The following is a 26,458-nucleotide window of genomic DNA, read 5'->3' as shown; positions in this document are numbered from 1 at the left end:
CGGGCGACGTGTAATGACTCGCTGCCCAGCTTCTTGATTAGCCGGGAAACCGTCTCCATGCTCCCTCGTCACCAGGTGACGAGGAAGAATGGAGCCGCCTTTCTGGCCAATCAGGAAGCTGGGACTCGTGTAATATCTCGCTGCCCGGCTTCCTGATACCGGAAGTTCTGGTATTGAGATAGGCATCGGGCGAGTACTCAATACTAGTATCGGTATTGGTGCATCCCTAGTGTAGAGAGAGCCAACATGTTTTAGAGGCTTATAAAAATGCCCCCTTCATCAGGGCCTACTAAGGGAAAACATGTATCAGGACTGTGATGGCCTGAATTTGGATGTCATTTTGTCCAGGGCTTGAGAATACATAGAGCTCTTCAGCAGATGATTGGCCCAATCAACTGCTGAGGAGCTCTATGGATTTTCATGCACTGGACAAAATGGAATCCGATTTCAAGTCATAGCAGTCCTGATATATCTTCCTATGCTAAATAAAGACCTGACTGTGCAGAAGCCTTGATGTCTACTTTAACTCTGAACTATGCCCATGTCTAACTATGTCTCACCACCAGGAACAAAGCATCTGCCCCTTCCACAAACCAACACAAGGGTCTCAGCAAAATCATTGTCGAACTACCTTATTTACTGTGTGCTATTGTTAATCCCTATTACCTCTTCATAGTCATTCTCAGGGGTCAGAAACTGGTCAGTGATGGTCAAACTGTGTCCTAGCTGCCGGCTGAGCGCGTCCAAGAATCGGTCTGTATCTCGAGAACGATTTGGCCTCGAGAAAGTGAAAATCTTCCTGTGCGTTGGGGAAGGGGGGAGGCTGCCATCCAGACTGACATAAGGGTTAGATTCAGAGCTGCTGGGTGAAGGGGCGCTGGGAGGCCGCGGAGGACACGGGTCGGATGGAGGTGCAGGATTTTTCCATGGGTGTCTTTGAACCAACTTCCGTTCTCCTGGTAAGAAGCAGAAAACACAACATAAATCATCCAAATAACACATAGAGCACAATAATGCAAACATGACAAGTGAAGCAGCCTATAGCAACCATCTGTCATTGTGCTGGAAGCTGTAAATGAGTTATAGGTAGAAAGTAAATAAAATAATCCTGATAGTCAAACAATACACATACCTGTTGTATGATAGAGGTTGCATGACGCCCGAGACCTCATACTGCTCACTTTTCCTGGGTAACTGTTAATAAAACGATTTTCCAGCTCAGCATACACTGCCGACATCTAGACAGAAAAAGGACAGAGGTGTCTTCTGCTGCTTTCTGAAGGCAAGGTCTATTTTAATAAGTTATATTTGTGGATCTAAAATGTGCTTTAGTAACAAGCTATAGAAAAGCCCTTGATCTAATGCCCTTGTAAAAATTCAGTAATACATGCCAGAATAGAATGAGTATTACATCTCTATGTAAACAGGATAGGTATCAGCAACCTGTGGCCCACCCACTCTTATGGACCCGCACATGCTAAGATCCTTAATCAGTTGCTGGATGCCTTACAATTCTGGAACATGTACCTTCTTAATGACCAGAGGCAGCCATTGGTTGCCCATTCCCAGGAGAAAGCACAGAGCTACTTTTTATATAAAACATTTATGCCATAAAGGCCTCTCATAAAAAAAACAACCATATGCAGTAAACATTAACAAGATAATCATATAAAATATACCATTTTTGGGTTGGGAGTTTCTGGCAAAGATGTCCCATCTCCGGCTTGTCGTTCTCCATGGACCACCCGGGGAGCAACTTCCATTGGGTCACACTTAGCTACTGAGCAAGGGAAGAAAGGGAAAATAAATGTATGGGTAAAACAGGAACTTCCTTCAGGTGATTTGTATGTTTCAATAAAAGAGATCATACTGTATAAAGATTCCCTCAGTGGGTTCACGAATAACTTAACAATGTTCTTTAAATTCATGTTCTTTTAAGAATTGTCATTGAGTCAACCAGTTCCGGTTTCCTTTTGTTTTGAGTCTCTTGCTGTCTTCTGTTAGCTCTGGGCTCAGACCAACTCAAGAGCATTTGAAAAGTCTATGCTTGAACCAGCATTCACACGGAATAGAGCTGACCCATGCCTAACACCACAGGCTAACCAATTCCTTCTTTATTGAACTGGTAAAGGAGGCCCTTGGGCTGAATCTCACTCGGTTAAAGCCATGGCGGAGTGGATTTCCTGAATTTTACTCATCAGGAGTGACACTAAGGGGCTTATTTTTGGGAAGATTTTTTCTTCACTTACTGTCTAGAGGCACAACAGAAAGGGAAGAGGAGATCTCTGTTTGCATGGCACTACTGCGACTGGATGGCACTGAGGAACATAGGGAATTCCTATATTCTTCATTGTCATCTAGAATATTATATTTTTTTCACAGAAAAGGTTCTTTGTTTATTAAAGCGGAACAACAGCCTCCTATGCCTTACAGCCAAGTAGGGTACCATCTTGGATACTATCTGGATTGCAGTCGCCATGGTGCTGCACATGTGATCAGCTATGGCACCAGCCATTTGAGGGCTTGTAAGTTCAGTTGAGAGCTTAAAAAAACACACTGGCAACCTTGACAGTTGGCAGGCCTTAAAAGTGACTGTTTTGGGAGACATTCAATTGGTGGGTAAAGTTCCTCTTGAAGTGTGCAGGGAGAAGAAGGTTCAACAGACATTTACCCCTTCAGTGTCACCAGTGCCACATCCTTTCCATTTGCATAATTTGTATATAAGCCGGAATAAAAACGTACCCGATTTTGCTTCTCCGGCAGCTCTTATGCTCCCCTGATACGTTGCCTGTCCATGGACGGAGCCCCGGTGTGGTGCCACAGTATCTGCATCCATGGCAGCTGCACAGAATTGGTAAAAGTCAGTCAAGTCATATGTGAGTTTATCCACATAACAGAAGAGGATTCATTCCTCTGTGCTCTGTTAGTTACCCCAGAGGCTGGTGACATCTCATACAAAAGTACTCAGGTACACAATATAGGAGTGACTTCCTGAAGAAGGACTAAAGCTAGCCATACACTGGTAGATTTTATACAAAACTTCATATGAAAAATCTGGTGAGAATCCAATTAAATTTCTTTATCGGAATGACTGGAAGAAAACAGTGGATTGTATTTTGCAGTTGTTTTAGGAGAATGGTTATTATAATCAGGGCTGCCATTAGAAATCATGGGACCCCGTACGGCCCACCCAACAGGGCCCCTGCCTCAGACAGGGTCCCCATTCATGCGTTAATCACACAGTTTTGCTACCGTGCAACACACCTACCATGCATTACAGTGCCATGGTGCTTTGCCATTCATTTGAATGGCACCTCAAATGCACCTCCCAGTCACAATGTATTTGACTATGAGTTGTGGCATGTTGGAAAAAAATAGTGCATGCTTATAGGGCCCGTTCCCGCCATATGCGTTCGGGCAGTGCTGGCAATAATAATCTGTTATTGCTGCATTGAGGGAGTTATTTATTATTGCTGCCTGGGGGGGAAATATTAATAATTATCAAGAATTATTAAAAAATAACCCCTGGGCAACAATAATAATCCTCCCACTTCCCTGCAGCAAAAATCGGTTATTATTACTGCCCTGGGGGTGGATACATACTGTTTCGTGGGGAGGGATTACTATTGGTGCCTTCACCTGTTAGTTCAGGGCGAGTGCACTTCTCACCCTCTTGATATCAATCCGTATGCTGGGGTGAATTCATATTCTCAGCGCTGAGGCGGCCCTGGGGAGGCCGGCACGAAAACGTAATTATCAGTTGCTGCAGCTACCAGTATTCCTCTGCGGCAGCCGAAAATGATAAAATAGTCCCCTTTCTCCTGCTGTTAGTTCAGCAGGGGGGCCCGGGGAGAGAGGGGACTATATCATAATTCACTGGAGTGGGCCTCTCTGTCCCCGGGCCCCCCTGCTACCCAGGCCCAGTACAGGAGGGCTGTCTCTAACCCCCTATCGGTGCCCCTGATTATAATATATATATATATATATACACAAAATTGCCAAAAGTATATATAAATATAATATTCTACTATATTAGAGTGATCACTCACTTCTTCTGTTATCTTTTACTTTGGAATTGTTTTGTACTTATTGCTTATAGTCACTAAAGATACTATTGGAGACTGGTTCTCTTCAAGCTAATGGCTGTTGGTGTTTGTGACATTGAAAAGCCACTTATTTCCCATGATGAGCTAAAAAAATTAAAACTAGCTAGGCAGATCTTGCAAGAATTCCATCCTCTCATCACATGAACACGAGGACCAGTGTACAGCAGGAAACACCACGTTGTGGACTGAAGTGCTGTCCCCCATTTTCATGTGACAACAACGATATTTACTCTTGTACTTATGAGATGATGGGTTTCTTTAGTTCTATATGGGATTTACAGGAGAACAGAAGAACGGTCACCAGCACTCAGTACTCAGGTTGGGTCTTTTTAGTTCTGTATGGGATTCACAGGAGAACAGAAGAAAGTTCACCAGCACTTGGTAATCAGGTTGGGTCTTTTTAGTTCTGTATGGGATCCACAGGAGAACAGAAGAAAGGTCGCCAGCACTCAGTACTCAGATTGGGTCTTTTTACATATGAATGGGATCCACAGGAGAACAGAAGTAAAGTCACCAGCACTCAGTACTCAGGTTGGGTCTTTTTAGTTCTGTATGGGATCCACAGGAGAACAGAAGAAAAGTCACCAATACTCAGGACTTCAAGTTGCAAAAAAGACCGCACATGGCTCCTGACACAGCAACAATATTACATACAGAAAGGCATATATACAGTACATACAGTACAGAAGACCCAGTGACGAACACAACTCTTTGACATCATAATGTTATGTTATGCTTACATGAGGTCTCTTATATGAAATTATTGAGTGTTTTTGGTGGGATTATGACATGTTTCCTTGATGAAGGCCTTGCACGGTCCTGAAAAGTTGCCTTTTTGGACCTATGTGTTGCTCTACCAATAAACTAAGGTACTTTTTGCAACTTGAAGTATTGAGTGCTGGTGACTTTTCTTCTATTCTCCTGTGGATCAACACCGCGCCATCCATGATTGTCACGACAAGTGTCATCATATCCATTTTGAATGCTATGCTGTATGTAGCACATCTGGTATCTGCATTCGGCATGGGATCCAGACACGCCAGTTGTAATGCAAAACTTAATGTCTGAAAACACTCACAAAGCCTTATCAGTACTTATCACAGATATTGATAGGTCCAACCAAACTTCACCCACATAATTAGGCCATAAGGTATGTGACACAATTTGTCCCCATTTTGGAAGTGAACATTGTGAGGTATGACATTCTGCAGTTCATGACTGTACGCTGGTAGATAAGGGACTTAAAAGCTTATTTCATAGAGCTTAATAACATCCCTAAAATGGATATTAGTAATCAGCCAGAATGGCCTGCCCCCCACACAGGCCCAGGGCTTAATGGTTTTATGTAAGCCACTGAGCTACGGAGAAGCGTAGATTATGTTTCATCAGAGACAGTTAAAGGTTGTGAAAGTTCCATTAGGTCATGTGACGAGGGCCTCACAACAAACAGGATTTAAGCTGGTAATCCATGCGATGGATGTCTACTTGCCATCGCAATGGGGGGAAGGTTACTGAATGACTTGTCAAGTAAAGAGATTAGGCATTTCTGGTGATTAAAGGGGAAGTCCATCTATGTATGAATGTTCAAGGAGAAGTCAATTTAAAGCACATCAGTCAATAACATTAAAGGAGATCTAAAGTCACATAATCTACTATTCTGTTATAACATCAGCATTGTAATAGGAATACATTCTAGAGTTGTGTTTGATAATGCAATCAAAGCTTACTTGTATAAATGCCTTTTATGACCCTTGAGTGTGTTGTAAAGTAGTCAACTCTCCAAGCTCGCTCCCGGGATGGACTACAATCTCATGTTTAGTTTACCCATTTGTACTGAGATTGTAGTCCATCACAGGAGTGAGCTTGGAGCGGTGACTACTTCTCTGCAGCTCTGCTTTACAGGTGTGACTAATGTGAAAAGGTGTAACCAGGCCATTACCCTGTGGACCATGGTCCATACAAATATGGCTCTGGTAGTCATTTACGGGGCTGAACATGGAAAAACAGAGCAGGGAGATGTCACGTGATCCAGTTTTGGGTATTAAAGGGTCAGTTCATCTTTCCATCACCTGCCTGGTGCAGAATTTTCTCCAAGCAAGGTGGGTGTTTCAGCCTACCCGTGTTCTACAGCATAATAAAAAGCAGCCATCAGGTTTCTAAAAATTATGCCTCATATCCATGTATAGCTGTGGGCCCCCCACCATCCTACCCAAATGGCAGGAAGGGCTGGCCACTGGACATATTGTCCCAATGGATGCAGGAACAAGTGCTCTGGCTTGTTCAGCAAAGGTACTTTATTTTTGGAACGGTGATGTAGAGGTGAACTAACCCTTTAAGGTTGACCATTGATGAGCACAGTGGAATGGGCTCAGTCATGGAGCTCTCTGACCTGCCTTGTAGCCCAGGAAGCGAGCGATTTTGTGTTGGCAGTGCTCTTGCTCCTCGTAGGTCAGCAGCTGGAAGATGAACTGCCAGATGATTTGCTTGGCTGGAGTGTCCAGGACGGGGTAGATGTCCACGATCAGGGTGTCAATGTTTCTGCAAAGAAGAGATCACGGATTGGTTGACCTCTGGCAGTGGATTGTGATGTTGATGGATGTGGAAAACAATATGTGGATCATAGGGAGCAATGTACACACACTGAGCTCATAACAACCCGAAAATACCCTAAACACACAGTGATGTGATGTGGAACTGATTGTGATCTCAGCACACACTGCGCAAATGAAGAGAGAGTGATCAGATATAAAATAAATATTATAACAACACATATTACATTCTATAGAATATTAGGAGGATGGAGGATGGACACAGAGCACATACAACATACACTGCACAAACCACACATAGCACACAACATACACTGCACAAACTGCACAGAAACATACATTGTCCAAACCACACAGAGCACACACAACATACACTGCAGAAACCGCACAGAGCACACAACATACACTGCACAAACTGCACAGAAACATACATTGTCCAAACCACACAGAGCACACACAACATACACTGCAGAAACCGCACAGAGCACACAACATACACTGCACAAACTGCACAGAAACATACATTGTCCAAACCACACAGAGCACACACAACATACACTGCAGAAACCGCACAGAGCACACAACATACACTGCACAAACTGCACAGAAACATACATTGTCCAAACCACACAGAGCACACACAACATACACTGCAGAAACCGCACAGAGCACACAACATACACTGCACAAACTGCACAGAAACATACATTGTCCAAACCACACAGAGCACACACAACATACACTGCAGAAACCGCACAGAGCACACAACATACACTGCACAAACTGCACAGAAACATACATTGTCCAAACCACACAGAGCACACACAACATACACTGCAGAAACCGCACAGAGCACACAACATACACTGCACAAACTGCACAGAAACATACATTGTCCAAACCACACAGAGCACACACAACATACACTGCAGAAACCGCACAGAGCACACAACATACACTGCACAAACTGCACAGAAACATACATTGTCCAAACCACACAGAGCACACACAACATACACTGCAGAAACCGCACAGAGCACACAACATACACTGCACAAACTGCACAGAAACATACATTGTCCAAACCACACAGAGCACACACAACATACACTGCAGAAACCGCACAGAGCACACAACATACACTGCACAAACTGCACAGAAACATACATTGTCCAAACCACACAGAGCACACACAACATACACTGCAGAAACCGCACAGAGCACACAACATACACTGCACAAACTGCACAGAAACATACATTGTCCAAACCACACAGAGCACACACAACATACACTGCAGAAACCGCACAGAGCACACAACATACACTGCACAAACTGCACAGAAACATACATTGTCCAAACCACACAGAGCACACACAACATACACTGCAGAAACCGCACAGAGCACACAACATACACTGCACAAACTGCACAGAAACATACATTGTCCAAACCACACAGAGCACACACAACATACACTGCAGAAACCGCACAGAGCACACAACATACACTGCACAAACTGCACAGAAACATACATTGTCCAAACCACACAGAGCACACACAACATACACTGCAGAAACCGCACAGAGCACACAACATACACTGCACAAACTGCACAGAAACATACATTGTCCAAACCACACAGAGCACACACAACATACACTGCAGAAACCGCACAGAGCACACAACATACACTGCACAAACTGCACAGAAACATACATTGTCCAAACCACACAGAGCACACACAACATACACTGCAGAAACCGCACAGAGCACACAACATACATTGCACAAACCGCACAGAGCACAATTATTAAATTAAATAATTCCTCTACTCCTGTTAGGATGACAACTGTGAATTTTTGTGCTCACGCTCTGAATAGTCACCATGGTGAATAGTGAGGGCAGATCTCCTCTATGTGACGACAACCAGAAATACAACCCTGACACAGGATTCATCATTTCCACACTCAACCCAAATCCAGAAAAGAAAGCTTTGTCTGGGGTTCCACTTTATATAAGTCACATTGTGACTCTGATACATCGGGCGCACTGCCGCACTATGATGGGTTTATATGAACGCAGGTCACCTTTACAGTAATTGGGACCATGTTCATCTGCCAAATCTTCATTCTGACCTTCAATCTAATTCATATGTATAAATATATCCAAGGTCAAAAGCAATATTCGACAAATGAATTTTTTATTCCAAGGACTGCACAAAGGAGATGTCAGTAATGGAGGAAGGAGATGTTACCGTCAGTATGATATCTGTATAGTAAGTGGTTAAAGTGATCCTTTTAGTAACTTTACATCACATGAATACATTCTTCATGAATAAATTCCTTCATCTGCTTTTCACTCTGTCTTTGTTCAGTCATCATCCAAGTTCACTGCTTACTTCCTGGATTGAGATGCTGGCTCAGAGATGGTGCAATTATATAAATCCTGGTGTCTGTGCAGTTCTTGGCTGTATTCACAAATGTCTGAATCAGATCAGCCTCTGCTGTAGCCTCTCACCTTGTGACTTGCTGCAAAGTTACAATGTTGCATTCTGATCATTGGGGAGAAAAGACTGAGGAAATGCTTCCTCCTGTCTGCAGCAGACTGATGACATCATCTCAGTCGACTCTAGGCAATGCCACCTGACTGATGCCCCCCACTGACCTGGTGCTTTTCATGGTGCTACAGTCTCTTTTGTAGTAATGGCTGCCTGAGCAGACAACTGCCAAGCATTAGCGCTGTCACATGCTCCCCGAATCCTAGAACAAATGACATTTCCCTTTGCTAACAGCGGCCGAGGAGAAGCAAATAGACATGTAAGCTGCGGAAAAATTCGGTTCAGATATTTTGTTATTTCGGGATTCGGATCCAAAATTCAATTCGGTTCGGGTTTCGGATTCAGATGAAATCCGAATATTCGTTAGTTTTGGATGAGTTTACGAATATTCGTTGCGAATACCACAGAAAACCATATACCATATTAATACTAAAGCTTAATCTCCTAGACCCGAATGGCATTCAGGATCCGAATTTCCAAATTGCATTGTGGAGTTCCCGAATGCCATTCGGGTCTGGGAGTCATATACATATATTACTAAAGCTGAGGCTCCTAGACCCGAAGGGCATTCAGGAACTCCACAATGCAATTTGGAAATTCGGATCCTGAATGCCATTCGGGTCTAGGAGCCTCAGCTTTAGTATTGTATGTATATACTGTATATGGCTCATCCGATTGGCCAGAAAAGTCACATGTCCGATTCAGTTTAATTTTTGAACGAAATTCGGAAACAAAAATTCGGGTTCGGACACATTCGGATGCATTGGGATTCGGATTTGTCCGAATGTCTGAATTTCTGAAAATCCATCCGAATTTTGATCCGGAACAAAAGAATTGCACATGTCTAGAAACAAAGAAAAGTGAGTATGTAAATCTGGGGTGAGCAGACAAGTGAACCTGTTCCTCTGCGCCGCATGAGCACTTAACCGTTCTCGCTGACACTTACCCCAAAAGCCCAATCGAACTTTCAGTTTAAATCAGCCAAAAATATTCCGGGGACATCAAAACAAAATGTGTTCAATGACTTACATTTCGTTTTTTCTAAAGCAGCTACATCCTGAGTGGCAAATCCTATCCCCTGTCAGCATGCTACAGGGAGGGACCATTGCTGTCTGTGCAGAAGCAGCGGCCTCTCCGTAGAGGCCCATCACACCCCTCAACAGTGGCATTCTACAAATTTCTTTCCGCACAGGTTTCCTTTAATGCCCAATTGAACTTTCCGTTTAAATCAGCTAAATATATTCCAGGCGCATCAAAACAAAACGGTGTCCAAAGTCTTACAGTTTATTTTCTTAAGAAAACATCCACAGCCCGAGTAGAAAAGTCTGTCCCCTGCCAGCATGCTGCAGAGAGGGACCCGTGCTGTCTGTGTAGAAACAGCGGTCTCTACTTAGAGGCCCATCACACCCCTGAGTCAGACCCATATCTCTGCTATCAGCAAAACTCATGCTCCCTGCTGATTGGAAAGCTATGGGTTTGGTTCAGCAGGGGACATGTCGGACCACTGCAGAGAGACCCCTGCTTCCACAGCATGCTGGCAGACCACAGGCTATTCTATTCAGGCTGTGGCTGCTTTTTTAAAGAACATGAACTGCATTTTTTTGTTTTAATGCACCTGGAAGATATTTAGCTGGTTTACAATGAAAGTTTTAACACTTACAACCTGTCCAACACTTGACCCCAAAAAAAGCTAAGTCTAAGGCTAGCCATACACGCTTCAATTTCTCTTATTCAGCCCGTGGGCCAAAAGAGAAAATTAAGCTTGTATGGCTAGTTTTTGGCTTAGATTTTTTTTGGGTCAAGTGTTCGGCTTTAGGCTTGGCTTTTATAAACAGCTTGGATAGAGGAATCTCCCCTGCCAGTGATTACATTCAGGCAGCTTGCATCCGCGGCTGTCTACATACCTGAACAGTGACTGCATCTGATCGGAGTCTTGTTTGGAGGCCTTGTCTCCACCCCCTCTTGTAATAAAGACCGGTCATTGCTGGTCTCTCTCCTTGTGCAGGGTGACTGGTCTTGTCTCTACTCCCTCTTGTAATAAAGCCCGGTCACTGCTGCTCTCCTTATGCAGGGTGACTGGTCTTGTCTCCGACCCCTAGGGTAGTTTCTGCAGTCAGCCTGTAGTGGGTGGGGCCTGCTGGGTCCCTCCCACAGCTCTGCTCTCTGCACAGGTTATCTGCAGCCCAGTGGTGATGTCACTGCTACTTTTAAAAGCTAATATCCGGGTTTGAAAACGCATTTGTTGCACACAAAGTGGAATTATACCATTTATGGCTATTGCGGATTATATTTGGAAATGAAAATATTTGTGGCCGGAGTTCAGCTTTCACCCCTATTCTGCACACACTCACCAGTGCCAGAAGCCCCTGAAAAACAAGTGATGGGTGATTGCCATTACCTGTGCTGGAAGAAGCTCTCCAGCCCTTTGCAGATCGTGTACCGCTCGGTGGGAGTCAGAAGGTGTTCCAGTTGTTGGCTAAAACTGCGTCCCTGGATGCGAATGTTGGAGGGAAGGATTTCTGCCACCCACTGGAGAGATGTGAGAGCAGATGTTGGTACGGCGGTCTCTGAATCTGAGTCTAAAAACAGCAGAAAAAATGTGCTAATGTAATTATAAACTTTTAGCTTTCGGATTCTCAAAACTTTATTTAATGACGCGAAGAGAAGCGGAACAGAAATCCGTATATGTTAACATTTGTTGTTCATAGCAATAGGTCATGTGTTTTTATTCTGGACCCTACCTTGGTGAAATACTAAAAGTGAATAATTGATATGATGACAACACAAGATGTCTTCCTCTACATCTTCAGCACCATATGACATACCTGTATGTCCTGGTCTTGAAGTGGTTGATCATGCTGCAGCCATGGTCTTGGTGTCATCTTTTGCAGCAGGCGGTGCTTGTTAATTACAGGTGATCTGAACAGCTGTACAGCCCCCCAGATCACTTGTACCAGCCTGCTAATATGCCAAATCTCCCCCCTCCCCTGCACCCCCTTGCCAAGGTTTTCGGGGTCCCTTGCTCCTCTGGGGGCAGTGTGAGGATGGACAGCAGACCGAAGAATGTCCATTCCCTGATCTTCTCTGTGATCAATGAAGCTGGAAGCGCTGTGCTCTCTGCACTTTCTGTTACACATGTAAGCTGTGGAAAAATTCGGTTTGGTTCGGTTTGGATATTTCGGGATTCGGTCCGAAATTCAATTCGGTTCAAAACGTCATGTCATCAGAACTCTTACACCGGTCCCTTAAGCCTCGCTCCCCTTCTGCTCCTGTGGTCAAAGGTCCAGTGAGCCATCACGTTCTATACAGTGCATAGGATGTGAGGACGCCAAGGAGCATTTCAATCGCTGCAGCGGAGTGGTAGAAAGACTGGAAGGCGTGCTCTAAGAGCAAGCTGGCTCCGAGGATCGGTGAATATGTTATTTTTTAACCCAGACAAAAATAAGCACTTAACCCTGGCAGTGCGAGGGTAACGCCACTGCAAGGGTTAAGAAAAAGTTTTCCCGGAGATCTGCTTTAATGACTAGTAAGATAGAATATATCACATTTGTGTTCCTGGGTTCTGATACACTTTAAACACTGATTTTAGAGCACGGCCCTGCAGATCAGCAGCTCTCTCTCTCTGTGGAAGTAAATAACCTCTTCTAATCTAATTAGGTCTTTTAATAAGGCTGTGCAAGGAAGCATCGGAAACCGAGTTTCACATTTGCTTGAACAGTCAACACAGCGAAAGATGATTACTAATTAGCGGTCTGAGGTTCCTGCACTGAGGTCGGCGATCTTTGTCTTCAGGGAAAAGCTTTGCTGATCCTCACCTGCGCAGTAAGATATGCTCCCCTCTTCCACCACCAAGGTAGGCATGGCTCCGCTCCCCTGCAGCATGCAGACCACCTTCTCATGACTGCAGTTCCTGATGAGAAAAGGGAGGGGGGACAAAGCTTAAATACATTTTAAAGTTGAAGCCTCACTTTTTTTTCTCTTCATAGTCCTCTATAGCCACATTATGATATCTAAATGATTTGCACCTGCACATGATTTGAAAATGCCCAAAATACCCTTTTTAGCTACTGAAAATGTACTTTATGCTCTCCCCTCCAGTGCTCTGTGCCGACATAGGTGAGTAACAACCACCATATTATTCATATTACATAGTTTTGGTAAATCTTTGATTGTGCGGTCAGATTGTAACGTGTAGGGTGACCCTATAAAGGGAGGGCGGATGACATACCAAGACAAGCCAACATTTCTCAACCTTTTTGCCAGTCGCGGCAGCCTTAAAAAGTATGCAAAATCTTGAGGCACTCCAGTCTAAAACGTAAGGGGGCACCCCATGCAAAAACACATGACAAAGTGGGGTTTGATTGCATCAAAACCCTCCTTTCACATCAGAAATCTCCCTTACATATCAGAGTCCCCCTTTACATCTGTATCCCCCCTTCACATTAGAAGCCCCCTCCTTTTACACCAGTAGTACACCTTTACATTAGAAGCCTCCTCCTATTATATCAGAGCCCCCCTCCTTTTACATCCTTAGCGCCTCTTCACATTAGAAACCCTCTCATTTTATACCAGAGTACCCCATTCTTTCACATCAGAAGCTCCTCTTCACATTAGAAGCCCCCTCTTTTTACATCAGGGTACCCCATTCTTTCATATCAGAAGCACCCCTTCACATTTAAAGCCCCCTCCTTTTACATCAGAGTACCCCATTCTTTCACATTAGAAGCCCCCTTTATATCAGAGCCGCCCTTCACATCAGGAGCCCCCTTTATATCAGAGCCCCACTTTATATCAGAATCCCTCCTTTTACATCAGGATTCCCCATTCTATTATGACAACACAATTAGTTTTGCAAATAAAGTGGTGCACTATATTTCTGATGACTTGTGTAGGGTAAGTTTATAATTCAGAAGCACTATCATGAAACCAAAACTTCAGAATTGCTGGCAGGGAATGGTCTATTGGTCACTTGTCATTCGGGAGGCGGGAATGATCCTGGACCATGCCGTCAGCGGCTCTTTCCAGTGTCCCACCTGGCTAACTGAAATCACTGGTTGCCAAGAGCATTCCACGCTCCTGGCAACCGGTGTCGACAGTGAGCTGGGTGGGAAGCCACACATAGCATCACATGTTGCTAAGAGCTCTTAGCAAGCTGGGATGCTCTGGCCACCACTCTGCCGCACCCCCCACCACCACCGTCCGGCTTGTACCCAATGAGATGCCACCTGACGCAACATTATAGGTATGGCCCTGGTCGGGGCACAGGTTTATAAGACACATTTTAGAACGAGACCCTATTTCCTTACAGCATCATCTGCAGCACAGTCATAACAAACACTTCATTATCCTCCTCACCTCATGTCCAAGCCATTCAAGAACAAGATTCTGTCTCCAGGTCGGAGATTGGCTGCATCTGCAGGGCTGCCTGGAAAAGACAAGTCATTATAATCTGACATCTAAGACACATGCTTTATATACTCATCTGCTGCCCTGTGCTGACTGTAGGAAAGTGGAATAATTGCCGGGAGCATGTTCTCACAATCAGCCAGGTCTCTAATTATCCAATATACTGCCAAAAACAAGATTTAAAATTCTTGATGTCCTGGCAAAATAATACTTGCATATTAGGAGGTAATTCTGTCACACTTTGGACCTTTGGATGGGCTTTTGCTTGCCCGTGCACATGTCATCACACGTCTATGGGAATGCAAAACCCACTTGAAGCAGGTCACTTGCAGTTCAGAAGCAGGTCAACTGCAGATCAAATACACCTGTCAATGAATTCTGAATGACCCCAGAAGCATCCCAAACTGATCTCTAACTAAGCCCCAAGCCCATCAACACAGGCCCTTTAAGTTACAAAATACATGTACAGTAAATGCTAATGAACATGAGAAATCTGTGAAGCATATCCTGGTCCCCTAATGTAAAGCAGAATATAATTCAGGGCCTTGGCCACATACAAGAGCAAATCTAGAGGTTTTTGGCCACTCAAAAATGTGAGCCGCTTTTCACTTTCCAACAAGAGAAGGGAGCTGCGGCTGGGGGTATAACACAAATGCATTGGAGTAGCAAGTGAAAAACTTCTTCTACCTTTATTACAGAAGTTGCTTCTCATTTTTATGCAAGGCAGTAGGAATATTACGGATGTAAAGGACTTTTAGAATGTTACTACGTGTCTGCTTTTATTTTTTATCCTCTGGCTTTTCTGAGAGCAGCATGAATATTTTTAAGCTGATGTAGAACCTGGCTCTCAGATCTTCTGATGTAGGTAGGGATGAAGCTGGAGAAGGGAATATTTGAAGAAGAAGGAGGGTTGCAGAGAAGATGCGTATTACATTACAGGCTGGGTAAGTGTGAGGGAGCTTTAGCATTCTGTATATCATCATTAAAGCCCATCTACGGGCAAACCAAAAAACTACCCTTGTAGTGTTTGCGATGCAAAGGGGTAAGTGCTTATTTTTGTCTAGGGGACAGGAAAAAGCTATTTTACTTACCTGATCCCCACTTCCTTTGATCTGCTAGACTGGTCGCCGCAGCCTCTTCTCTCCCAGGCTCCAAGGGTCTAAGGACTATTGATACATCACATTCCATAGACTTGCAGCAGACATGAGGACATCAAGGGACATTCCAAAAGCCAAAGTAGAGGGGGTGAAGAAGTGAGCGCTGACTGCCGGGGGAGCGTGAATCAGTTAAGTAAAAGTGCTTTACTCCAGTCCCCTAGGCATAAACAATCACTTAAACTTTGGAGTGTATGCGGTAGCCCCACTGCAAGGGTAGTTTTTTTGGTTTGCTCAGAGATGGGCTTTAAGGTTAAGTATGGAATGTGGGCTATGCTTAGCCGAAGAGAAGTATGCACACCGGCACTCCAGATGCAATACAAATGCATCTATTTATTGATGAAGATGCAGCATAAATCACACTTAGTGCAACGTTTTGGGGTCTTGCAGGATCCCCTTCCTCGGGCAAGACATGCGAGACCCCAAAACGTTGCACTAAGTGAGATTTATGCTGCATCTTTGTGCATAATAACGGTTGCCATCTGTTGATTAAAGGTGCACCCATGTTATCTACATGGAAAGAGCGGTCAGTAATGCGATGGGTCCACAGACTATTACCTATGCTTAGCCGGGATACCTGCCAACAAAGTCCACTTGCTCCCAGCAGGAGTTCCAACACTGGCCTGAAGCTACCCAGTTGCCCAAGGCCAATGCAGGTATCAGAACTAGCATTGCTTCTAGACATGTGCACTGCCAAAAAATTTGTTTCGTTTTAAATTCGGATTTGTGTTATTTCGTTTTTCAGGATTCGGGTGTGAAAGTCAATTCGGATTCGGAATTCGGATTCGGACGAAATTCGGTAGCGTTAGTACGAACGTTCATTTCGTTTTCTGTTCTTATTCGTTTCCTATTCGTTTCGTTCGTTTGCAGCAAAAGTGACATTTGAGGGGGAAAAAATATTTTTCTCCTCTAATGTCACTTTGCTCCAACGAACGAAACGAATAAGAAACGAATAAGAACAGAAAACGAAACGAACGTTCGTGCGAACGCTACCGAATTTCGGAAATGGAAATTCGGATTCGTTTGCATTCGTTATGTCTGTAATTCGGAATTCGGATACATCCGAATGTCCGAATTTACGAAAATTCGTCCGAATTTCGATTCGGAACGAAACGAATCGCACATGTCTAATTGCTTCCAGCTTGCTTTATTGATCCTTTCCAGCTGCTGGAAGAATAAAAACAAAACAGAACCCAACAGCGGAATACCATACCTGGCACAATAGATTCAATCCACACAGGGGCATTTCCCCGTAGAGTGAATCCAAAGCTGCTGCTTCCTTTACACACTCTCACCGTCCTAGAATAGAAAAATGGACACAACATAGGAAGCGTGAAACAAACATCTTTAAATAAAGAGATCCTGTCACCAACTTACAAAAAGGAAGGTAAAAGCACAGAAATCACAAAAATCAAGCAAATGTGTACTTGCAATGTTTTTCCTTTTCAGAAATTACTTTTTATTCACATGTAATGTGTCTTTGAACTTGCTAGACTCCAGAAGTTGTCAATTTCCTTAGCAAGTCATAGCACGTCATAGCACGTCATAGCCGTCTCCTCTTCTGAGAGTGTCTAATCATTGTCTGTGCTGGTCTAGCTTCTATTTTTTGTAGCAGCCAAGAGACAAGTGAAGGGGAATACTATATAGCCCCGTCGCCCAACCTGTAATCTGGGGGCTGCATGTTTGAACTTATTGTGTGGCCCTCAATGCCCCTAACTAGGTGCTAACTCAAACCAGTGAGGGAAACTATTCTTTAGAATGTCTTCCAGCATTTAACTGCTTTGGTTTATTTCCTTTGCATTGCTTATTTTTCTGTGCTGTCCATCTTTTTTATTTTTGTGTGCACTGTTCAGAACAAAAATGCCCATAAAGTTTTGAAAAGTGAAATCTGTCCACATGGTCATAACTGCGCCTACAGTTTACACATAATGTAGTATAATTAAATAGTGAGCCCCTACTATATACCCTCAATTAAAATAGCAGTCACTGGTTAAGTACCTCCAGTACCTTGCAGTCAAAGTCATAGACCCTCATGGGGCTGTGGTCAAGTTGTAAACCTGCAGCAAGGCTTAAAGAGACCTTCTCTATTAGGGTTTATGGAAAAAAGGAAAGTCACTTGAGCCAGAGTAGGCTTCAACCCTTAGATGAGGCTGCCCACTGATCTACGGTCTGTAGCTAATTTTATGAATGGAATGAGGGACAGTTAGCCCAACAAGTATTGAACTATAGTTATTCCTTAACCAGTTGACATCCGGGGTGTTAAACCCCCTTCCCATCCAGGCCATTTTTCAGTATTCAGCGCTGTGTTACTTTGACTGACATTTATTCCGTCATGCAGCGCTGTACTGAAATTAATGTTATACCCTTTTTTGGGGACAGATAGAGCTTTCTTTTGTTCACTTTCTGCTCTGAAGAAAGAACAAGAAGTATGTGGAAATCTTCCCAACGTTAGAAGAAATCCCACCATTGACCACTTTTGGACTAGCACATGCTTCTTACATCCCTGGCAGACCCTGGTAGTGAGACTCCTCATCATTCATTTGGATGTTCACCCACAAATCCACAAAAGCCGTAACAGAGGTGTTTCTCTCTTGCAGTTAGATTCTCCAAATATTTATTCTCCATTATGAAGAGTCCATTATGAAGAGTCATGGGTCTTTGGGTGGATGTGTGTATCATGGTGGAGATATTTCTCCAATGGAGTGCGCGAGAGAAATAAAGCCGGTATTGGGTGGAGATTGGGTCTTTAATAATGTTTTAGCATGCAGGAAGTAGGTGTGTAAGTGAAGTGCTGCTGACAGGAAAAACTGCATGGAGAATACCTTGTGTATTATCTCTTGGGATTCCAGTTGGTGACTGTGCCTACCCCAAAGGCAAGAGACCCAGTCTGTTTCCTCCTTTTCTTTTGAATTACTATATGTATCTACAGTACATCATTGTCCAAAGAAATGCTGCCCTTTCACCCTTACGGGCCTAGCCATAGACCGAGCTGTACGACTAAGCGCCTATGTTTGTAATGCGTTAGAGGTAGGAAGCTATTCAATGGGGACCATACCATGATGGCTGTTGGACGAAATAAACTATATGTACATGAATGAGCACTGGGCGGCATTTCTTTGGATGGTGTTATTACAGAGTGTGAATGGCTACTGGCCAGCACCTGGAATTAATCCGGGTGATGGAGCTGGATGGACATTTCTCTATGCCTGTACAGTAAATCATTGTTGCATTCCCAGACAAATATCACCCACTGTATCCTATGTCAGACCCTCCTTCCCCTCCATAAAGGACATTTAAACCACTGTTAGTACCTGTGTGGCTTTCCTGCGCCCACGCTGCCAGCTATTAGTGAAGTGCTCTTCTTCAGTCCCCTGCCCAGCTCATCCTGGCAGTGTGGCATTTGTGCTGCTTTTGTAGACACCAACAGCCTCTCATGATGGTCCTCACTGCGGCTTCTCCGTAGGCGGTTGCTGCGCTCGGTCCTGGATCGACAGATCTTGCTGATGAGACTCTGGGACACGACATGGTCAAAACGCTGCCGATGCTTCTTGGGAATAAAGATTCTGTTGAAATAAGAAACACAGCGATGAGATCTGGCCCAGCAATCTGCACATATAGGCCACAAAATAAAATTCATTGTTGCATTACCAGACATATTAAATTGGTGCCTTGCCCATCTTTATAGACAGGTAGCCAGTGGAATGAAAATTACTAATAGTAATAGTCATTACTGACAATTTTGGAAAGTTCTAAGGCTGCTATGCTTGTCCTTTTCTTTACTACTTGGTAAGGACAAGCTTGCAGCAAGAGAAATAGAGGAACATATTTGCACATGGACAGTGACTCGCGAGGAAGTGAGAAGTGGATAAGGATAAATCCTCTGGATCAGGCACCTACAAAAGCAATTTAGGAAGAGCAGCTCCCACGATTTACTTTAAGGCATCCTTTTTCTGGCTTAATCCATTAAAGGGTCTCAATGGCTTTGCCCAACAAAATGTGCTCTACTAGCTTCATTTTTACTAAGGCAACTAGCTGATAGTTCTCCAGACCAACCTTTCTCAACCAGGGTTCCTTCTGGCTTCCACAGGGGTGCTTTGAAATTCTGTGATGGAAGGTGTCTGATGCAAAGGTGGGGTTGAGGACTCTTATGTGAAGAGGGCTTCTGATCTGAAGTGGAATCCAAATGTGAAAGGGGATCTCTGATGTGATAGGGGGCTTTCATATAAAGTGAGGACTCTGATGTGTAGGGGGGCTTCTGATGTGAAGAGGGCTCCTGATGTGAAGGAGGAGCTTGTGATGTGAAGAATGGAATCTGATGTGAAATGGGGCTCCTGATTTGAAACAGGGCTTTGATGTGAAGGGGAACCCCAGCTTTTTTGTGTGTTTTGTGTTAGGTCCTCCTTAAATTCCATTCCATTTTAGACTGCGGTGCCTCAAGATTTTGCATACTTTTAAAGGGTGCCTTGACCGAAAAAGGGTTGAGAATGGAACAAGTAAACATATTAACGTGCATAAACAAAAACCGAATGCAGCCACCACAATATGTAGCTGCATAGTACAGTTTTTGTTTTTGATTTAGATATTTTTTAAAGCTTAAAGTAGAACTGAAGCCCAAACTTTTTTTTATAGTTTTGGATAGAGTAAGAGAGAGTTATAACCCCTGCCTGTTTTTTTTTGCCATCTGTGTTCCCTTCGCTTCCTGTGTGATTAGCGTCATGTAGTCGAATGTACAGAAGGCTGGGAGAGGGAGTGGCAGCTCTAGGAGCCAATCAAGTGTGATTCATACAAATACACCAAAAAGGAAAATGCTGATAGGAGGGAAGAACAGCAGGCTTATCAGTCTCCTACTCTTCCATTACTGTCGAATCACAGGCTGGAGGCAAGCAAGTGACCAGACTATATTGCTTAACTGCAACAGAAAAAAGTCAGGTCACCAACCTGGCTGTGCTGTCTGGACTGGATGCACAGAAATGAAAATCCTTTGGCAGGTAAAACAGCTCCGTTATAAGTATTTCAATTCAGTATTTAGCTGGAATTCAGTTTTCAGAAGAAAATCAACCGCTAGTATGTAATCGTTCCCTAGTGGAACGCCGGTACTTCTTCTTCCAGACACTTTTTATACACAAGGACCAAACCCTCACATCTTATTTTACGGTGTCACAGCGTGACAACTGTTTTGATCCGCTGTCTCGTGTACACCCTTTCTCTCCCAAACGTTTAATTTTTCTCTCATTCCTCCTTTTCTCCTCTCCTCCCAACGGTGCTGACATTTCCACAGGGAACTGAGGCAAGCCTCAGAAGATTTGGCAGAGCTGGGCTCATCGTATAATTATCCCAGCAGCAAGATAAAAGTCAGCTTGCCAGCATGCACACACCATCCGTCAAGCCCGGGCTCTTTCTGCAGCTGCCTGTGTCTGCCACCTTGGTATTTTCAGATCAAAGGATGAAAATTCATCTCTCCGGGTTCAGACAAAGTACAAAGCTCAAAGTGTCTTGTGATTTGCTTTTGACATGTTGCAGCCTTTAAAATCGCCTTAACTAAACAAAAAAGGAAACAGATTTATACACTGTTTAAATTATTTGCTGCTTACAATGATATTAATCTCCCAGCCTGCTGCGGTGAAATCCCAATCGTGAGGAGCCGCAGAGGAGTGCCATTCTATACCAATCACAAATCTTTAATTATACACTTACACTGAGTACTATGAGGCCTGTTGCTTTACATGTGTATAGCAGTGGCATATATCTAATATAAAACTACATATATATACTGTACCTGCATACTGTATATATTATATATACCTATCAGCCATAACATTATGACCACTGACAAATAAAGTGACGTTTGCCTATGCTGACCCTTGTCCACCGCCAAAAGCGACTACAATGGGCACATGAGCATCAGAACTGGGCCATGGAAGAAGGTTTCCTGGTCTGATTAATCACATTTTCCTTTACATCCTATGGATGTCCGGGTGCTTGTGTGACGCTTATCTGGAGAAAAGATGGTACCAGGATGCACTGTTGGAAGAGGGCAAGCCGGCGGAGGCAGTGTGATGCATTGGCCAATGTTCTGCTGGGAAACCTTGGGACCTGCCATTCATGTGGATGTTACTTTGACATGTACCACCTACCTAAACATTGTTGCTGGCCAAGTATACCCCTTCATGGAAACGGTATTCCCTGATGGCAGTGCCCCCTTTTAGAAGAATAATGTGCCTTGACACACTGCAAAAATGGCTCAAGAATGGTTTGAGGAACACAACAACGAGTCTGAGGTGATGACTTGACCTCCCAAGTATTCAGATCTCAATCCCATTGAGCATCTGTGGGTTGTGCTGGAAAAACAAGTCTGATCCATGGGGGCCCCACCTTGCAACTTACAGAACTTAAAGGATCTGCTACTAATGGCTTGGTGCCAGATCCCATAGCCCACCTTCAGAGGTCTAGTGGAGTCCATGTCTCAACAGGTTAGGGCTGTTTTGGTGGCAAAAGGGTGACCTACTTAATATTAGTTAGGTGGTCAGAATGTTATGGTGTATATATTATTCAGATAAGTAGTACCAGCACTCAATCCAAGAGATATTGCCTTTGGGCTCCACACGATTGTAAAGATCCAAAAAAGGATGTAGTAGGCACTCAAAGGTCTTCTGCAGGAGTAAATGCATCAATAGTAATGTAATAAACCTATTTTGATGCATATACTCCTGTGGAAGACCCCTGAGTGCCTACCAAACTCTTTTTGCATTATACATATAAATATATTAGTGTATTCAGTACAGCAGTGAAAGCAGCTACGATGAGGTGCAAAGTACAAACCCAGAGCACAAAATGCAACAAACAGCCAAATATGTGGTAATAGTAATGATGATGAGTACAGTACCTCATAATAACCAAACAAGTTATACATTACTGAAGTCGGTTTAACCAAGGATGAATTCTGATAGGTTGCTATGAGCTGAATAAACCAACAAACTTATTTCCACCATAGTAGAGTGTTCTTCTAATCCTTACACAAGTGAGGCCACATTTTTGGGGCCAAAGATATTTGCTATTATCATCCTCCTTCCTCCTGCCATAGTAGGGATTATGGCAGAGTAAGCCGGGGTCTTCAGCTGACCTGTGTATCTCTCATGTATCATGTCAGGGGTGACAGTGGAACCACCAGCTGAGCTTGCTCCCTCAGCAGAGAGGGACCACATTTTGCTGAGGTGCATTAGTAAGAAAGGGCGGTTTCCAAGCATACATAAAACGTAGGACTACTATGAACTTTATGTTAATTTTATTGTTCCAAAGAGTTTTTATTTAAGCCAGCAGGGCTAAAGTGCTGGAGGATTACATACAGTGCAATTACTGAGAATGGCCCCTACTGTGTGCCGTTCCCTTTCCAGATAAATATTGACTGATTTAACATTTATTTCCAGTTGAACAGGCCAGATATTCTTTGGTTTAACCCATGTCCGCAGGATTCTAAGGTATTTCCATGCCAGATAAAAGATATTACTGCTACAGGCCCAACTGGAGGGGACATCCAATAAAATTCCCAAACATCCTGAACTCTACTCTGAAGAAAGGCCTGGGGTTATGCTCATGGGTGACAGAATGGTCTCCCATACAACTCATTTAGGTTCACTCCAGTTTGCCGGTGAAATATCATCCTGTGTCTCGCCATACATCGGGTATAGATCAAAATTAGGGATGCACAGATACTTTTCGAGTACCAGTGCAGATACTTGGCATTTTCATGAGAACTACCAGGGTTGCAGCGGTTGCAGCTGGCACCTGGCTCTGGCACTCCACCACTGTCCTGAAATCATTAGTCTGTATTGTTTTAGAAAAACTGTCACATGACAATAAACAAAAATGTATCAATACTCGTACCTGTAAGTACTCGGCAAGTACCAGTACTCGTACTCGCAAAACTGGTATCTGTGCATCCCTTTATTTATATTTATAAAAACAAAATCGTACATTAAAAGAGAGATGTACAAATCCCAGGAGCTCTGTGTGCTCCTTACAAATGATAGCTGCCTCCTAATTTTTGAATTTTTCTCTAGTGTAGTTTTGGAGCTCAAAATCGTACATTAAAAGAGAGATGTACAAATCCCAGGAGCTCTGTGTGCTCCTTACAAATGATAGCTGCCTCCTAATTTTTGAATTTTTCTCTAGTGTAGTCTTAGAGCTCAAAAGTATCGGTACATGTACTCGTACTTGTACCGAGTACTGTACTTGGTATCTGTGCAACCCTAATCAAAATCAAAGGCATAGAGTGAATCTTGCCGTAGTAAAGTCTCTTGTACCTTACCTCCCAAAGTTCTGTGATGAAAAAAGAGGGACACCTTGCAACACAATGTATTTAGGTGATAGACACATCCCTGCCATGCCCCCCGTTATGCGAACGATTAGGAAGCCAAAGATGACTGAAAAAACCCAGAATTGTTGTTTTCCACCATTACCTTTTCTTTATATTGGCATTTCCAAATAGCAAACAAGATATTTAAGAGATCGGATGACGGCTGAAGTGCATAATAATACTTTTGGTAGTTAAATAGAACATTTTCATAGATCAAGATGAAAAGAGAGGCAACTAAGGAGGGACAGAGGGAATTGGTCCCACAAGAGGGACTGTCTCTAATGAGGGATGATTGGGAAGTATGCCTGTACCTAGTGAACTCAAAGACTCAACATGGGTTCAGCCTACAAAAAGGATGCCACCACTGCAGGTGAGTACCAGGTGCACCTTGAAGATGTCCAGTGAACTCTTCCAGTCCCTTAAGATGTGAAATATGTCCTGAACAGGATGTGTGGGCTACCCATAGCAACCAATAAAAGAATGTATTTCATTTTAAAGACTACATTTAAAAAAATGAGGCTCACATAGAAAAAAAAAAGAAGAAATGGTAAATGTCTGCATTGCCCAAAGCAGCCAAATTCCTAGTTGTGATTTTCCTAGTATATGTTAAAAATAAAAACTGACTGTTGACTTTGGACATCATGGACAAACTTTTCATTAAGTTTATATAGAGATATGTCTCCCTCTAGTGCCATTGTGAGCATCCTTGCTGAGGGCTGCTGAGATCAAATAAATGACATATAAAGCCACACAGAAGGCATCTTTAATTAATTCATTCTAAGGTGACCCATACATTTGAACAGAGATAAAAGGAACAGTTAAACACAATCACTGTGCAGTATTACTAGGCTGATTGTGTTTTATTACAGGTATTTATATAGCGTCAGCAATTTACGCAGCACCCTGCACATCAGTCCAACCACCCTCAATGAGTGGTCCCTATCTCACATACATACATATAGGGCTGATTTAGACAGGAGCTAATTAACCTACCAGCATGTAATTGGACTGTGGAAGGAAACTGGAGAACCTGGAGAAAACCCATGCAAGCACAGAAAGGACATGCAAACTTCATAGATAGTGGCCTGACCAGGATGCGAGCCAGGACCCAAGTGCTGCAAGTGCTAACCACTAAGCCACTGTGCTGAGATTATGCTTGAGTAAAGATACCTGCCCCCATCAAACTTCTATGCCTACAAAGCATACATAGAAAAGATGTGTACAAAACATAACCACACCATGATAAGATTAATGGAGAAGACAGAAAATGAAGACTAGAGGTCCCCTGCATTTGATAGCCCCTTAGAAGCGTGCCTGCATTGATGATATGAATCAATACTCGTTAAAAATTGACTTTGACCTACCGAAAGTGTCTGGAAAATCCTTGATGTTTACCCATGTTTCCGTCTTCCTAGATGGGCCAGTCTGCCATCAGTATATTGACTAGCTGGTCAGGGTCAGGAAGGTCCCTCAATGTCAGGGCAGGATGTTCTTGCCTACTCCATCACTCCTGCTGGATCGGTTGCCGCTGTCCGTGGTACTGAAGCTTTAGTTGCTCCTGAAAACTAACCGTGATGTCTTCTGCTTCTCCCCTGTGTCTTGCCCCTCCTTCCCTCTCCCTGGAAACCCATGGGATGCAGCTGTTAATGAGCTGGCTGTGAAACCTCAATCACAAAGTATGCCCACAGGAACGCAGCTAAGTCATTGCAATAAACGGTGGGAAGTGAAGAGAGGGAGTTTACACAGTCAGAGAAGACAAGGCTTATTAACCCATCTCCTGCTCCTCACTCTATTCTTACTCTTACCAAAGCCTTGCAAGGCCAAGGTCGACCCAAGGGGCACAGGGTGGCCCAGTGAAGGACTTTGGCCCATTTGAAAAGAACAGCAGGGTTACAAATTGAGCTGAATTTACTATATACAACCAATTAACACTTATCTCCCCTACTGAAGAGGTACGAGGGCATAACTTGCCGTCTGACACCTTCATACAGGATGTATCTGTACATACCCCCCTACAGTACCCCAGATAAAAGCAAATCTCAATTAGAAACAGGAAAAAGAGGTGAGTCTTTTTTTATTGCCTCTGACCTACTTACTCACTTAGAACAGTCTGGGGTGAGGGAGTGGTGCGCACAGAAACTAAAATTCAAATTCGCTCAACGTATACCCGACAGATGGGGCTGTTTCTGAAAGTACATGTTATATGGTAATTATAAAGCTGACCCCAGGCAGCTATAAAGGAGGAAAATGAATGCAGCTCTATAATCTTTAAAGTGATATTAAAGGCAAAAAAAATTTCCCTCCCCCCCCCCCCGTAAAATTATACACCT

At 43.6% G+C, this 26,458-nt stretch overlaps 1 protein-coding gene across 2 annotated transcripts in view; it reads right to left on the bottom strand.

Moving 5' to 3' along the window:
• The window catches only part of GRID2IP (Grid2 interacting protein), an 81,576-nt gene that overhangs the window by 26,035 nt on the left and 29,083 nt on the right, over window positions 1-26,458 (bottom strand). Inside the window, exons 1-11 of one of the 2 annotated variants that reach the window (XM_018561967.1) lie at window positions 25,493-25,690; window positions 19,087-19,338; window positions 16,989-17,074; window positions 14,571-14,640; window positions 13,031-13,125; window positions 11,614-11,794; window positions 6,496-6,644; window positions 2,743-2,841; window positions 1,680-1,780; window positions 1,133-1,238; window positions 667-956 (exon numbers count right to left, since the gene is read on the bottom strand). In XM_018561967.1, coding sequence (XP_018417469.1) covers window positions 667-956; window positions 1,133-1,238; window positions 1,680-1,780; window positions 2,743-2,841; window positions 6,496-6,644; window positions 11,614-11,794; window positions 13,031-13,125; window positions 14,571-14,640; window positions 16,989-17,074; window positions 19,087-19,338; window positions 25,493-25,527 — 1,464 coding nt within the window. In that variant the 5' untranslated portion in view covers window positions 25,528-25,690. Of the gene's footprint in view, window positions 1-666; window positions 957-1,132; window positions 1,239-1,679; window positions 1,781-2,742; window positions 2,842-6,495; window positions 6,645-11,613; window positions 11,795-13,030; window positions 13,126-14,570; window positions 14,641-16,988; window positions 17,075-19,086; window positions 19,339-25,492; window positions 25,691-26,458 lie in introns of those variants that run through there. The other variant, XM_018561975.1, reaches the window with a different exon arrangement.

Source organism: Nanorana parkeri, unplaced genomic scaffold (assembly GCF_000935625.1).
Source record: "Nanorana parkeri isolate BGI_ZX_2015 unplaced genomic scaffold, ASM93562v1 scaffold19, whole genome shotgun sequence".
Classification (NCBI taxonomy): domain Eukaryota; kingdom Metazoa; phylum Chordata; class Amphibia; order Anura; family Dicroglossidae; genus Nanorana; species Nanorana parkeri.
The sequence above is the reverse complement of the archived record's forward strand: the minus strand, read 5'-3'. Positions and strand labels throughout refer to the sequence as shown.